This window comes from Solea senegalensis, linkage group LG16 (genome assembly GCF_019176455.1).
Source record: "Solea senegalensis isolate Sse05_10M linkage group LG16, IFAPA_SoseM_1, whole genome shotgun sequence".
Lineage (NCBI taxonomy): Eukaryota > Metazoa > Chordata > Actinopteri > Pleuronectiformes > Soleidae > Solea > Solea senegalensis.
The window spans coordinates 20,700,146-20,716,026 of NC_058036.1; the positions used below are offsets into that span (position 1 = coordinate 20,700,146).

Here is a 15,881-nt window from a genome sequence, read left to right on the forward strand (position 1 = left end):
AACACGCAACTTCCACCACTAGATGTTGCTACATCCAACGCACTGTACCTTGGATGGATCCCTCGCTCTCTTCAAAACTCTACTGCTAATTAGCGCTGGGCGTGCTACGTATCAGCAAATAATCCAGTATGTAAAGTGTCCCCCGTGTTAATGACATTAGAGCATTAAAGAGGAATAAAGCTGTCTTTCATCTTCACTTTGTTTACGCTCGCTTTGAACACACAATCAGAAATATTCACTTTAAATTCACTCGTGATGAAAATACAACGTCAGTCATAGAGAAATCACCAGACGTCGTAGAATAATAACATTACAGTGAAAAGCTTTGATTATGATGCTGCTGACTGAGGAGAAACAACAACAACATTTCATGTAGAAATATAGATGTATTTTAATATCTAAATAGTGTTGAGCTTCAGTTATCTGGTTTGATTTAGTGCACAGTGTGATACACACATACACATCTGTCTTCAGCTCATCCCATAATAACACACACAGTATAACATGTGAAACTCTTGCTCAACATCTTTTTACACCCTTGTTTCTTTATACTGTTTGTCCTTTTATTTGTCCGTCTGTTAAAGTGAGTCTGTGCTGCAGAATAAAAGTCCATCCCATCTGAACTCTTGCGTGCGTGTGTGTGTGCGCGCGCGTGTGTGTGTGTGTGTGGTAAATATAAAGCCTGAGTTTGTGTGCGTTCGTCCTCACTCACTGGTCGTGCACCTGTCTTTATTCCTCCTCAACTTCTGCAGCAAACATGGCCACAGCTGGTAAGGTACGTACATGTTTTTAAGACTAGAAATGAAAAATATTTCTATCTTTGTGTCCGACATGTCAGGTCAGTGTCATAACCACGTTTATTTGTTTTTTTTCACTGCTTAATAAAACATATTGTAAATCTTCCAAGCTTTATTTGAAGACGACCTAGTGTGGCCTTGCTTTGTTTCTCTACTGTCATGTGATGCTAATGTTATGAACTGTAACATCCAGGTGATCACGTGTAAGGCAGCAGTGGCCTGGGAGCCCAACAAGCCTTTGGTGATTGAGGACATAGAGGTCGCTCCGCCACAGGTCGCTGAGATCCGCATCAAGGTGAGGAGACGTCCATTTATCACAACACACACACACACACACACACGGTGAGAGTGTGTGTAAAGGTTAGTAAATAAATGTAAATTCAGAGCAAAGTTCTTGAATGAACAGCTGTGTTCCCAGCTGGGTTTATAATCCCACCTCTATAATCCGTCACTGATTAACAAAGTTATACACTGATGTCAAAGGGAGTGAAGTTCAGTGTGTTCACTGTCTTGGAAAAATCACACATTTGCTTTTTTAAAAACATACAGACCTTTAGATTTGACTAAATAATAATAACAGAGGTGCCAGATGTTGCACTGGACAAAGAATGAGGTCAGCTGACCACCTGAATGTAATGAATGACCAGATTATTCCATCAATGCATTTGTTTCTTCCCTGATGACATGAACATATTCATCAGGGATTCATCAGGCTCAAATTGTGAACGAGTGATTCAGGGAGCATGAGACATGATTTTCACCACAGAGTCCAGACCTGAACCCCACTGAGAATCTCTGGGATGTGCTGGTGAAGGCTTTGCTCCGTGACCGGACTCTCCCATCATCGATACAAGATCTTGGTGAAAAATCAGTGCAACACTGGACGGAAATAAATCTTGTGACATTACAGTAGCTTATGGAAACAATGTCACAGTGAATGAGTGAGTCATCAAAGCTACAGTGAAGGCGCTCCAACCATGTGACCCTTATTTTAGGTGGCGACAGGCAGCGTAGTTTGCAACACAATGGATCTTTGACCTTCACTCAGAGTTGCACAAAAGCAGACTTTGAAGCATTGAAGCGGAACTTTGTCAGTTCTGTCCGTGGAGCCACGCCCACGTCAGTTAGAAATCTACATCTAAATGAACGCTGTTGCTGCCTTGATCTTACAGCCGTGTGTGTGTGTGTGTGTGACAGTAGATGACGCTGTTGATATTTAAAGAACCCATGTTACCCAAACTGTGTGTTGTGTACAGATTGTAGCGACAGCTGTGTGTCACACGGACCTTTACTACCTGTTAGAGAGCATGCCTAAAGATGGATTCCCAGCAGTCCTTGGCCATGAGGCAGCTGGCCTTGTAGAGAGTGTCGGGCCTGGAGTGACTGAGTTTCAGTCAGGTCAGTTCACGCTTATAAAATCTATCTTGTTGGTCCAATTGCTCACACTTGACTTCCTGTTATTCTCTATGTGAGCATCAGTTACAGCAGAACATGCTCTTACTGCTCTGAATTTCAGGAGACAAGGTGATTCCTCTGTTCCTCCCGCAGTGCAGACAGTGTCGCTTCTGTAAAAGCCCAAAGACCAACCAGTGTGAACTGGGAGTGTAAGTTCTTTTCTTTTACTTCTCGTCTCTCAGTCATTCACCATGTGTTCATCAGGTTACAGACGCATGTCAGAGAATACACAAGGCAAGACACGTTTAGTAATACTAAATACTGAGTCCCACTCAGATCAGTAAATCCCTGCAAACCCCCATCTCACCTCACTTTGGCACTAAGGTGTTACAAGGTGACAGAAACCAGAATATACTGAAGTTATATCTCATCAATCCTGACTCTCGGTCACCACTAGGTGGTACCATGTCCACCACTCGATCAGTGGGACAGCTGGTACAGTGGTGAAATGGACACGTCACCCGTCCAACACATGGAGACAAACAAGCATTCACTCTCACGGTCTCTTTACAGGGTTCCATTAGCCTGTGCATGTTTTTGAACTGTGGGAGAACACACCTGGGTCTTGCTAACAGCTAACATGTACAACTCCTACAGGGATGCCGGTCACGGTGACGTGATGGGACCAGAGGACTCCAGGTTAACATGTAAGGGAAAGAAGTTGGTGCCGTTTGCTGGAACCAGCACCTTCTCAGAGTTCACTGTGGTCAACCAGATTTCTGTGGCTAAGATTGACCATGCTGCTCCTCTGGACAAAGTCTGTCTCCTCGGCTGCGGCGTCAGCACTGGATTTGGAGCAGCGGTGAACACTGCTAAGGTGTGTGTGTGTGTGTGTGTGTCGTACTGTTGGAGAGAGCTCAGCATGACGTGATGAAGACCAGACAACTGACATCATATCAACGGTATCAATAACAAGGCTGTATTATTGCACAGAACATGAATAAACGTCGAGTGTTTGCTCCTCCAGGTGGAACCAGGCTCCACATGTGCTGTGTTTGGCCTGGGAGCCATAGGTTTGGCTGCAGTCATGGGCTGCAAGTTTGCCGGAGCCAAGAAGATTTTTGCTGTTGACATCAATCCAGACAAGTTTAAGAAAGCCAAGGACTTTGGTGCAACGCACTTCCTGAACCCCAAGGATTATGATAAACCTATCAGTGCAGTGCTGGCTGAGCTGACCGCTGGAGGAGTGGACTATGCTCTGGAATGTGTCGGCAATGTTGGAGTGATGGTGAGACAGACACACAGACACACACACACAGACAGACAGACAGACAGAGAAGACTTTTTCTTACAAACCTCTCTGACTTTCTTCTTGTAGCGCAGTGCTCTGGAATCATGCGTGAAAGGCTGGGGCGTCTGTGTGCTGGTCGGCTGGACGAACATGCACGACATCACTACCCGACCCATTCAGCTCATAGCTGGACGCACATGGAAAGGCTCCTTCTTTGGGGGTGAGACCCGAGTCGGTCAGACATGATTATCTCAGGACCAAACTGTGAGAGAGGAGGCTTGATGATGAGTAGATGAAGAGTAGATAGCAGTAGTTTAGTTGTATCTGTGGTCAAATGTGAAACACTAACTCAAGCTATTTTAAAAGAAAAGCTTAACTCTGCCTGTGCAGTAGCTGCTAATGCAGATGTGAGTGAGCTGTGATCATTCACTATGCTGATGATCATGTGTTGTTTGCTCTGGTCAATAGAATCCATATTAGTCAATCCTGAAGTCAGATTAAAATCACTGATCAGACACACGTCGACCGTCCGTGATCAGGGGAGCTTCTTTCTTTCCCACATGTGCACGTTCTCTGTGGCTCTAGGGTTTAAGGGTCGTGATGGCGTGCCTGACATGGTCAAAGCCTACCTGGACAAGAAGGTGAAGCTGGATGAGTTTATTACTCACAACATGACCTTGGCCCAGATCAACGATGCCATTGAACTGATGAAACAGGGCAAATGGTAAATTCATTCATACCCCACTCGTCACGTTTAATTACCCTGGAATACGACTCACAATGTTCTGTTTTGTTTGTGCTCCACAGCATCCGGACCGTCATGAGTGTTTGTCCACAATGAGACTGTGATGATGTTTTCAGTGAAGCCAACATCTGAAAACAATCTGCATGATTTCATGTGTTTCCATTTGTTTCACGGTGGTTTGGATGAAGCACATTACAGCTTTGTTACAAAGGGTTTATGTAGCTTGTGAATCAAATGGTTAATGAGCAGTAGCTTTGTTGTACTCACTCTCACATATCATAAAGACCTTCAATCATCAGGACCTTCAACTCTATAATGTGCACGTTGAGCATTCATGTCACCAAACATTTCACATGTCAATGGAATAAAATAAATAGTCTTCTGCACCATGTCATTAAAATGTGTTTTGCTCTGGGACCTAAATGTTCCTGTCAATCAAAAAGGTTTACACCTGCATTGTGACTTTGTATGAGATAATATGAGATAATTACTCTTAGTATGAGATAATTACACACTAACATTTGTCACTCAAGAGACAGCTTTAGTTTATTTTGTTATAAGTTCCTTCAAAGGCAACATACAGTATAATAATCTAAGCTCTCCAAAGGCTAAAAAGGCTCCCAAAGGGTAAAAACAGGTAAAACAACTGACAAAGCAAACTACAAACTCAATTTAAAATGAGCACAAACACACAAACCTGGTTCTAACCCTCAAATCAAGTCTCAATCCTTAAAAATCACTTTACAGTTGTGAGGACAGACTAGAACAATCCCAGCCCATCTGAATATTACGTAACTTTTCTTTTTTTTATTGGCGCTTCAGTGAGAGTTCATTCCCTCTCACACTCTGGTCTTGCAGCTGTCTTCATTTCTCTTCCACGTCTCGCTCATTCTCTCCTGAGAAGAAAGAATGGCCAGCGCTGGGAAGGTAAGTGTAAGATTCTATATGAGCGCGCTCACGTCATTGTGCTTCACAGGTAGATCTGCCTGTGTCAGGAACAGTGAGCGTAAAATAAACGTGATACGTTTGTGTATGTGATGTTAACTCAGTGTCGATGGATGTGACACAAGGATTTTCTGCTCTGGATGATTTATTTTGTTCAAATATTCTGTCCCTGACGTTAACACCTGTGTGGTCTCACAGCAACACACCAACCAATCCACACTTTAATGGCACATGTTATTCATACATGGTGACACATGTGTGGCTTGATCTTCAGGTCACTGACTGTAAAAGTAAAGAGACTCTTGATGTGACTTAATTCTGGCTTTTTAATGTCGGGTCATTGACCTCCAGGTCATCACATGCAAGGCAGCAGTGGCCTGGGAGCCCAACCAGCCAATGGTGATTGAGGACATAGAGGTCGCTCCACCACAGGCCAACGAGGTCCGCATCAAGGTGAGAAACTCTCACACACACACACACACAGAGAATCACTGGTGACTGGTGTCGTAGCATACCAAAAACTATTCAACAATCCAACTCACAGATCTTTGATAACATGGCCTGTAACTCAATATAATGCTCTGTAAGAGCTTCATTCATTCATTCATTCATTCATTAATGAACTGTTTAAATGAACACTGTCTCCTAGATTGTGGCATCAGCCGTGTGCCACACAGACCTTTACCACCTGTTTGAGGGCATGCATGAAGACGGCTTCCCAGCCGTCCTGGGCCACGAGGCAGCCGGTGTTATAGAGAGCGTTGGGTCTGGAGTGACCGAGTTTCAGCCAGGTCAGTTCACATTTGTTTCTCAGTAACGGGAACATTTCAGACACATCACACTCGCACACAATCCAAAAGCCAATGGAAAGTCTACTTGGTTTTTGTTGATGGAGCTCCTCCTCTGTCCTCTGTGTCATTATATACTAATGACAAAAACATGAGCCTACATTGACCTAAACACATTTGATATTTTCAGGAGACAAGGTCATTCCTCTGTTCATCGCCCAGTGTCGAGAATGTCGCTTTTGCAAGAACCCGAACTCCAACCAGTGTGAAAAGGGATGGTGAGCTCATCTTTATGTTCCTCAGGGTTCACACTCAGGTACCAGAGTCACATGGTACGGTCAGGGTGGAGCGAGACCCGCTCACAACGAGCTGCTGGATGTCCTCCATTGTTGTCTGTTGTGTCACGTGCGATGAAGTCCGTTCTTTGCGACGACACAGCTTTGATGCGACATTTCCTGACTGCTTGGATGACAGACTCTATACTGCCCCCTGGATTTGTGGTGGTCTGTCATCGTAAACTCTCCTGCTAAGCGCACACAGATGGACTCAATGAACACGTCGCCGTCATCCGTGTTTCCAGTGTCGATGCTCATGTTACATAAAACCTCTTGATGTTACTCTTCAGGGCTGCTGATCGCTATGATGTGATGTCAACAGAGGACTCCAGGTTCACCTGTAAGGGGAAGAAGGTCCTGCAGTTTATGGGAACCAGCACCTTCTCACAGTACACTGTGATGAACCAGATGTGTGTGGCTAAGATTGACCCTGCTGCGCCTCTGGACAAGGTCTGTCTGCTTGGATGTGGGGTCTGTACTGGATTTGGAGCCGCAGTGAACACGGCCAAGGTGAATGAGTAAACTGTAAAATGATTGTATGTTTGTATGAAACATCCATGAGTGCAGGTTAAATGTTTACCCGAGTGTTTGCCCCTCCAGGTGGAACCAGGCTCCACATGTGCCGTGTTTGGCCTCGGAGCCGTGGGTTTGGCTGCAGTCATGGGCTGCAAGTTCGCCGGAGCCAAGAGGATTTTTGCTGTCGACACCAATCCAGACAAGTTTGAAAAGGCAAAGGTGTTTGGAGCAACGGACTTTCTGAACCCCAAGGATCACGCGAAACCTGTCAGTGCAGTTCTGGCTGAGCTGACGGGAGGAGGAGTGGACTACGCTCTGGAATGTGTCGGGAACGTGGGAGTCATGGTGAGACGGGTGAGAGGGTGATCTTACGATCAGGTAAAAAGGGACTAAAGTGTGACTTTGTGCTGTTTGTAGCGCAGTGCTCTGGAGTCCTGTGTGAAAGGCTGGGGCGTCAGTGTGCTGGTCGGCTGGACCGACATGCATGACGTCGCTGCTCGACCCATTCAGCTCATAGCTGGACGCACATGGAAAGGCTCCCTGTTTGGAGGTAGGACACGTGTCAGTCAAACACTACTGTAACTGTCGTCGTTGAGACTTGTTATTTCAGATTCAGCCTCAAACACGTCTTATCTAGAATGAACTTAGAAGAGCGAGCGCGACATGACTAACCGTAAACATCACAACTGTTGTCAAGTCAAAGCGTTGGGAGTGTGTTCTTTAGTGGCGGTTGGGGCCATTTGTTTGGGATCATGTGACAAAAGCAGAACCAACACGTTTTTAAAGGTTCCAGATCTATGAAAGCGTTCGACTTTTGTTCCTGGGGTAAAAATCCCCCAAAAACCCCAAACCCTCGATGACTTTAGTCCTGTGGCTCTGTTGGTTTGTGTGAAGATAGAAAACAGCAGTTCCAGACTTGACTCTGGCCTCGTTCCATCCAACCAAAGCCTAACTTCTCTCCTTGTGTGGGCACTCACTGTAACCTCACTAACACTGATGCACCATAAACGTACAAACATGGATCATATTCACGGCTTTGCAAAAACAACCATCCATCAGCGTGAAGGCCTGACTCCTCATGTGAGCGCTCCATGTTTGTAACATTTCAATCTAAACAAATGATTCACTCAGTACAGCAGCGTCTTGTCTCTGTGTCTGTGGAGACACAGAGGGAAGAGCTATGCAAACGCTAGGTTAAAGAATTAACCCCGGTTCTCTGAAGCATGAGTGAGATAGTGAAACACATGTTTGAGATATCTGCAGTGACACAAGTCACACACTGGAGCTTTAACACCACGTCCATGCGGCTTCTTTAAGAGTTTAATCTCGACTTTTAACTGATTGACACTGATGTGTCACTCATGTTCATCTGCTGGTTCTGCTCATGGACGTCACAGTTAACATCATATCACATCTGTGCTGACTGGAGGAGGAGGAGGAGGAGCTTCATCATTGGACAGTTACACACACACACACTGCTGCACTGAAATGATCAACATAAACTGTGTGCTGGCTTCTCTGTTGCCATCATTCATCTGAGGTTCCACACGCTGCTGCTTTTCAAGGGAGAGTGTGATTAGAAACAAGCTCCAGCTGTGACTCCACCTCAGCTGAAACTGATTTCATGAGCCGCCTCCTCCTCCTCCTCCTCCTCCTCCTCCATGTCTAAACCCAAGGACACGATCATTGATTTCAAGTTGGCAGCAAACCCAACACTGACTGTTACTGAAGACGTGATATTGACCCAGTGGAGAGAAAAAAAGTGTGTGTGTGTGTGTTTGAAAATAAGCTGCCAATCAAACACACACGTCTGTGAGTTCATCAGTGAAGAAAAACCAAGTCTTTGAATGTTTTTCTGTCTGAAAACTTGAATCTGGCTCAGAGGTTTTGTCATGTTGTAACATTTGAAATTTAACATTAATATATTTGCACATGTGATCATTTAACTCTTTTCTTTCTGAGGGAAAGACAGATGAGTGGGTATCATGAATATAATACTATCATGATATTCCATCATGATACAGTAATAACGACATTGAGAGGATATTTTTCAAAATAAAAGTGTTTGTTTGATACAGAACGATATATAGTTTCAACAATAAAATACATTTATGATGAGGGGGGATTTTGCTTTGTCAACGTTTTGAATTTTGTCTGTCTTTTACGATGTGTGTGTGTGTGTGTGTGTGTGTGTGTGTGTGTGTGTCCTTTGCTTACTTGTATATGTTGTGTGTGTTCTCAGGATTTAAGAGTAAGGATGGAGTGCCTGAGATGGTCAAAGCTTACCTGGACAAGAAGGTGAAGCTGGATGAGTTTATAACTCACACCATGACCTTGGCTCAGGTCAATGACGCCGTTGACCTGATGAAAAAAGGCAAATGGTAATGATGTGGTTCATGCTCCACACTTCATGAGAGTAACCATGTAAAAGATTGAAGTATTAACAAGTGTCTGTTCTGTTTCTGCTCCACAGCATTCGCACAGTTTTGAGTGTTTCTCCACAGTGACATCACTGTGTTGTTGTCACCAGACTCATCACAGTTTCTTCTACTGCACTACTTTAACATGAAATGACCTGTGTTCATGTCAAATATACTACTAATATCATTGAATATTCTACCACTGCTCCTTATGATCATATTATGAATGTGTATTATTCCAGCAACATTAACACTGTGCGTCAGAAAGGTTGAATCAGACGTGTAATGAGCAGCAGCTCTGTTAGGACATGGACATGGAGGCAAAATAAAAGCTTTACACTATGGGCTGTGTTTGTGTGTCATTGCTCTCTCTGACAGGGTTTCACATGGCTCACTTTACTCTTAACGTCAATAACGTATCTCACATTCAGAAATAGGTTTTTTCTTATCGTAAGTGAAAATAGTGTTGGTGAAGATTTCAAAATTCCAGTTTCCAAAAATAAAAATGGTGCAAGTCTGGTGCAAGTTAGCTTCTTCCACATCTCATCTGTCATCTGTTATCTGTTATCCAGCAGCAGCAGCAGCAGCAGCAGCAGCAGCAGCAGCGGAGGTCACATGGATTCACTCACCTGTGCCTCTGACAACAGCCATGTTGACGCGTCACAGGTGTAAATGATCACATTAACGATGGCTGACATCGTTAATGTGATCACAAACACCTGAGCTTCTCATATCGACGTAACTGAAACATATGAATAACTCATCATTGACGTCATGATTGTGAGTGTGTTTATAAATGAAACATCGACGTTAAACTGAAACAAATGTTTTCAGAACATGTGACAGTCAGTCAGTCAGCAGCTGGTTTCACTGTCGCTGTGACGACGTAAAGTCTGTTCATACTCACAGAGTCAAAAACACTGTGTCGTGATTGTACCTGTGATGATGAGGCTGAGTGGAGTGTGTTCTGCAGCCCACTGGTGGCCTGTTGAGGTATTGCAGTAGGTTGTGTAAATTCATCCCAGATAAAAACTGTATCAATTCTTTGTGATTTAAATGAAATATAATCTCTTATTTTGTCACACTGTAATCATATATGTTTTATTCACATGTAATCATTTTTTCAGATTGTGATAAATCATGAATATTCATGGTAATAGGGAGAAAATAATCTGTCTGTGTTCTGCATACACCACATTTGTTTATACCACAAAAGCAAATAAAGTAAAAGACGCAGAGAATGAATGACTCAGAGTCTCTCTTGTCTGTGATTGGTCCACACTGTGATAAGACCTTTACTTGAACCTGAGCCTGTGAGCGAGGGTCTGCTTTTGAAACAACTATGGCGACTGTAGGGAAGGTAAGAGTGCTCACTCCTCCTCACATGCACACTAATAACGTCTGTACAGTCAATCTGAGTGAATGTTTGGATCTGAGTGAAGTCGGCACGTCTATGTTTACACTATGTTTACACTATGTTTACACTATGTTTACACTACAGAGACTGAGAGTTTCCTCGTTTGCTCTTTTCTTTCACAATCTTTGAAAGACAAACAAGGAGAGAAGAGAAGAGTTGGTTTCCTGTTAGAAGTCAAAGTCCTCGTTCAGAGTCGTGTGTTTGTGTTCACACGCAAAAGGTCAAAGTGGGATTTTATACATGTGGAGAAACAAGGATTATCAGACTGTTTCCACTGCAGCACTGCGAGGGTTAACTGTCAGAGGACGGATCACATTGTTGGATTATTGTGTTTCAGGTGATCCAGTGCAGAGCTGCAGTAGCATGGGAGGCCGGGAAAACCCTGAGCATGGAGGAGGTGGAAGTGGCTCCTCCTCGAGCTGGGGAGGTTCGCCTCCGGGTACGTTTGGTTGTACACTAATGTAATCACGTACCACATGTAATCTACATGTGATCCAGTGATCAAACACTACATGTAATCTACATGTAATCTAGTGATCACATACTACATGTAATCTAGTGATCAAACACTACATGTAATCTACATGTAATCTAGTGATCAAACACTACATGTAATCTACATGTAATCTAGTGATCAAACACTACATGTAATCTACATGTAATCTAGTGATCACGCACTACATGTAATCTGGTGATCACATACTACATGTAATCTAGTAATCACATTAAAGTATGGCTGTAACTAACGATTATTTTCATATTCTCGAGTCATTTGGTTCCTTGTGTTTTCAAACGTCTCGTTTTGATTTCATGATTTCTTTGTCAAAGAAACCAGAAGATATTCACGTTCATTGAATTGATAGATTAATAATCAATTCAATATTTTTGCCCAGGACTTAAGCAAAGTTCTAAGTGAACTTAGATAACAGTGTATCTGTGATCTCCAAATCCATCCTCATACAACGACTCCACATGGATCAAACCCCAGTCCTTTTCTTTCAGGTCGTGGCCACAGGAATCTGTCACACTGACTCGTACACGCTGAGCGGTTCTGACCCGGAGGGAGTTTTCCCCGTGGTGTTGGGCCACGAGGGAGCAGGGGTCGTGGAGAGCGTTGGAGACGGAGTTGTCAAGTTTAAACCAGGTTCTCCTCTTACATAAAGATACGAGACACGACTGCAAGCAAAGATCTAAGCTTGAAATCTGTAAACTGCTCACTCTCCTGCACCAAAGTCCAGAGATTTCACAGGGACACAGGATGGTTGTCTCTGCTGCCTCGTGTGGTGGGAACAAAGGATGGAGGCAGCAGTGGAACAGACTTAAAAACACAGTGTTTATCTCTGTCTGGACTTTGGTGTGGGGGGCGTGAGTTTACTGTCTGACACAAACTTTAGTTTAGAACAAGGTAAGGTCATGGATGTTAGACTTAAACAGGTGAGACTTTAGAGGCTGAACGTCTGTGTCTCGGGCTGATAATGTGCCAGCACCACTTCTGAGAGGTGACTGCAATAAAATGGTTAAGATGTAACCTTGACCTTGCTGTTTAACAGGTGTGAGGCGTGTGTAAAAGCGTGTGCTTGTGTTGCAGGAGACGCGGTCATTCCTTTATACGTCCCACAGTGTGGAGAGTGCAAGTTCTGTAAAAATCCCAAAACCAACCTGTGCCAGAAGATCAGGTAAGTATTCTGGAGCGAGAGGTCGTCTGTGCTGCCGTGTTCCACCTCCGAGATGTTGGATCTGTGTCTTGTTCTCCAGACTCACTCAGGGCAAAGGTTTGATGCCCGATGGGACGACACGTTTCACCTGCAAAGGCAAGAGCCTCTTCCACTTCATGGGCTGCAGCACGTTCTCTGAGTACACTGTGGTGGCCGAGATCTCTCTGGCCAGAGTGGACGACAGGGCCCCGCTGGACAAGGTCTGCCTGCTGGGCTGCGGCATCACCACGGGTTATGGAGCTGCTCTGAACACAGCCAAGGCAAGCCCCGCCTCCTCCCTGCACATCACAGCCAGGCTCCAAACATTATCATCTTCCCCAAGCAACTGAATCACAAGTGAATGAATAATGTACAATTATAATGCGTCATTGTTTATTTAGTATCTCAGCTTTCATTTTTATTTGCATCTTAACCCCTCCCACTCAAACACTTCATCTATTTTTTTATAACCTTACCTGCCGTATAACTGCAATAAATAGAGCATACAGAATGAACTGGAACATAACTGTATATATATATGTATATATATATATATATGTATGTATACAGCATTGATACTTTAACAAACTATATGCATGCATACATAAGTGAACAGAGTTTGCAGAAGTTTCCTCTCGTGTCCTCTGAAGCCTCGTGAAGTTCAGTTCAGATGATTGTCAGTGTGTATTATTCATCTTTGGTTCCTGAATGAACATTCTTTGAAATATGGATGAGATTCTGTGCTTCACGGCTCTCTGATGATGTCACGGCTCTTTAAAAAGGTCCGCTGTGCAAAATATAGGTGAAGAGGTTTTCACTTGGCAGAAACTGAAGATTTTCATGACCTCGGTGTTTACGTCAGGACCAGGTTCAGACTTCTGTGAAGACACTGGAGGCAGAATTCAGGGAAGACCTCCAGCCTTTCAGCTTCTCCGTTCAGAGATCACCACAGTGGACCATCTGTCTCCATCCTGTCCTACTCCAAGTGTCCTCATGTCCTCCATCACAACATCCATGAACCTTCCCTTTAGCTGCGTCCATGATTTGGATGTTTGACCGCAGGTCATCCACTCTCTCTCTCTCTCTCTCTTCCTCCACTCCTCTATCTATCATTTTTAATAAAGTACAAAGAAGAAAATCCATGTCACAAAACTACTCCAGCAGAAAAAAGGGAGATGTTTGTTTGTGCCTCTCTAAAGTCTCCATGAGACATCCCAGAATATCAGCAACATGATGGAGGATGAAAAGTAAAGAAAACAAGTCCTGACATGAGCAGTGAGCACAGCACAGTCTCTGTGATGCTTTTAATGATTGTGTCCTGGTCCTCGTCGTGCAGGTGGAGGCCGGATCCACCTGTGCCGTGTTCGGCCTCGGGGCGCTGGGCCTCGCAGCCGTCATGGGCTGTAAAGCGGCCGGAGCGGCTCGGATCATCGGAGTCGATCTAAACCCCGACAAGTTCCCCACTGCTCGAGAGTTTGGGGCCACAGAGGTGGTGAACCCCAAGGAGCACAGCAAGGCAATCCAAGACGTCCTGGTGGAGATGACCGATGGAGGCGTGGACTACTCCTTTGAATGTGTGGGCAATGTGGCGATCATGGTGAGGAGACACCAAACAAAGACAGCAGTGTGATTTAAAGCAGCTGCTTAAACGTGGTGTGTTGGTGACAGAGAGCAGCACTGGAGGCCTGTCACAAAGGATGGGGCACGAGCGTCATCATCGGAGTGGCAGCAGCCGGACAGGAGATCACCACCCGGCCTTTCCAGCTGGTGACCGGACGCACCTGGAGAGGCACTGCCTTTGGAGGTAAGTGCACGCGGAGACTCAGGGGAAGACCAGGATCACCTTCATTCACCTGTCACTTCAGCTGGGTTCAGTCTGGATCTGTATGACATACACTCACCCACTCACTGTGAATTCTCTGGAGACCTGCTGTGTTCTCACATGAGTGCAGTGGGGATTTCTCCAGAAATGTGACTAGAGAGCTTCAGGGAAAGATCTGGAGAACTTCCCACACACAGCAGTTTAAACCACTGACTCACATCAGACTCACACACACACACACACACACACAAACTTCAGTGTGAGTGTGTGTACGACACGTTTGCTTGTGTCTCTAACATGAATAGAAGACAGGAAGTGGGCGGGATTTATAGACTTTGGCTTGACAAGGACAGAGTGGAGTCAGGTGAGCTGCTGGTTGTAGGAGGAGTGGAAATGGGCGGAGACAATGTCGAGTAGCATGGCTCTGTAACTTTCATCAATCAATAACAACAATCATTCAATAACAAAGGAGCCAAGGTGAATTGTTATTATTTTCCTCTGCATGATTTGTAGGTTATTCATTCATATTTGTGGAGCCAGCTCTCACACACACACAGACACACACACAGACACACACACACAGACACACACACACACACGGTGTAGAATCATTGTCCAGTTCACGGCGTTGTTGAAACCTCAGCACTGAAGCTTTTTAACTTCCCTCAGGATACAAGAGCGTGGACAGTGTTCCCAAACTGGTGGACGAGTATATGAACAAGAAGCTCAAAGTGGATGAGTTTGTGACTCACACTTTGCCCTTTGAGAAGATCACTGACGGGTTCGAGCTGATGCATGCTGGGAAATGGTACGCCTGGATTTCAGATAAGCTGTTTGTTTGTTTGTGTTCATGTTTGTGTGTCTCTGTCACGTCCCTCTGCTGTCTCTGCTCCATTCTGTTGGACAAAGCCGGGACGTGACGCGAGACCTTGACGGTCAAACACAGTGGTGCATTTTAAAGATTCTATATGTGAGATTTCACACAACAACTAGAGCAGCTTCTTTCTGTGTTTGTCGTGTTTTGTGTTGTTAGTTTATTCCGTTGTAGCACAAACAAAAGTCTCTCTCTGTGAAAACTGTTCAAGGCCTTGAACATGATTATAAAACCTGAGGACTCACAAACTCTGTAAAGACTTCTGTCTTTAGTAGTTTTACCTTCATGCTACACAAAGCACCGCACAACTGTGCTGAAAACACATTTACACGCTCAAGGCTCGGACACTGACACTTCATTTTACGTGTGTGTGTGTGTGGTATGAAAAGAAAATATCTCCACTTTATCCTCACTGTCCGTCTGACTCCAGTCCGGTGTCTTCCATTAACAACGATTTTCTTGGTTTCTTTTTTGCTCTGTTTTTTTATAAAATGTGATATTCACAAATGAATCATAAGTCATTTTTTTTGTTTTCCAGCATCCGCGTCGTTCTCCACTTCTAGACGCAGAGAAGCGACGAAAAACATGATGGAACTCCATGTTTGCTCTGCTCAGATTAATAAAAAAGTTCCCTGTATGAGTGTTTTTCTTTTAAAAGAATGAAACTTTATTTTGAGCGCGCGCACACACACACACACACACACACACACACACACACACACACACACACACACACACACACACACACACACACACACACACACACACACACACACACACACACACACACACACACACACACACACACACACACACACACACACACACACACACACACACAC

At 44.4% G+C, this 15,881-nt stretch overlaps 3 protein-coding genes across 3 annotated transcripts; all 3 read left to right on the plus strand.

Moving 5' to 3' along the window:
• Positions 1 to 688: 688 nt before the first annotated feature.
• Positions 689 to 4,622, plus strand: LOC122782726 (alcohol dehydrogenase 1-like). Its single transcript, XM_044047202.1, has 9 exons — positions 689 to 775; positions 991 to 1,092; positions 2,054 to 2,195; positions 2,314 to 2,401; positions 2,850 to 3,069; positions 3,220 to 3,480; positions 3,571 to 3,703; positions 4,069 to 4,207; positions 4,291 to 4,622. The coding sequence occupies exons 1-9, from the start codon at positions 758 to 760 to the stop codon at positions 4,322 to 4,324; spliced, it is 1,137 nt and encodes a 378-aa protein (XP_043903137.1). The 5' UTR covers positions 689 to 757; the 3' UTR covers positions 4,325 to 4,622.
• Positions 4,623 to 4,996: 374 nt separating this feature from the next.
• On the plus strand, positions 4,997 to 9,586 carry LOC122782727 (alcohol dehydrogenase 1-like). The gene is made up of 9 exons (XM_044047203.1): positions 4,997 to 5,155; positions 5,525 to 5,626; positions 5,823 to 5,964; positions 6,152 to 6,239; positions 6,587 to 6,806; positions 6,897 to 7,157; positions 7,230 to 7,362; positions 9,055 to 9,193; positions 9,286 to 9,586. The coding sequence occupies exons 1-9, from the start codon at positions 5,138 to 5,140 to the stop codon at positions 9,317 to 9,319; spliced, it is 1,137 nt and encodes a 378-aa protein (XP_043903138.1). The 5' UTR covers positions 4,997 to 5,137; the 3' UTR covers positions 9,320 to 9,586.
• Positions 9,587 to 10,526: 940 nt separating this feature from the next.
• On the plus strand, positions 10,527 to 15,676 carry LOC122782550 (alcohol dehydrogenase class-3 chain L). The gene is made up of 9 exons (XM_044046937.1): positions 10,527 to 10,592; positions 10,987 to 11,088; positions 11,652 to 11,793; positions 12,238 to 12,325; positions 12,405 to 12,624; positions 13,680 to 13,940; positions 14,012 to 14,147; positions 14,835 to 14,973; positions 15,578 to 15,676. The coding sequence occupies exons 1-9, from the start codon at positions 10,575 to 10,577 to the stop codon at positions 15,600 to 15,602; spliced, it is 1,131 nt and encodes a 376-aa protein (XP_043902872.1). The 5' UTR covers positions 10,527 to 10,574; the 3' UTR covers positions 15,603 to 15,676.
• Positions 15,677 to 15,881: the final 205 nt, after the last annotated feature.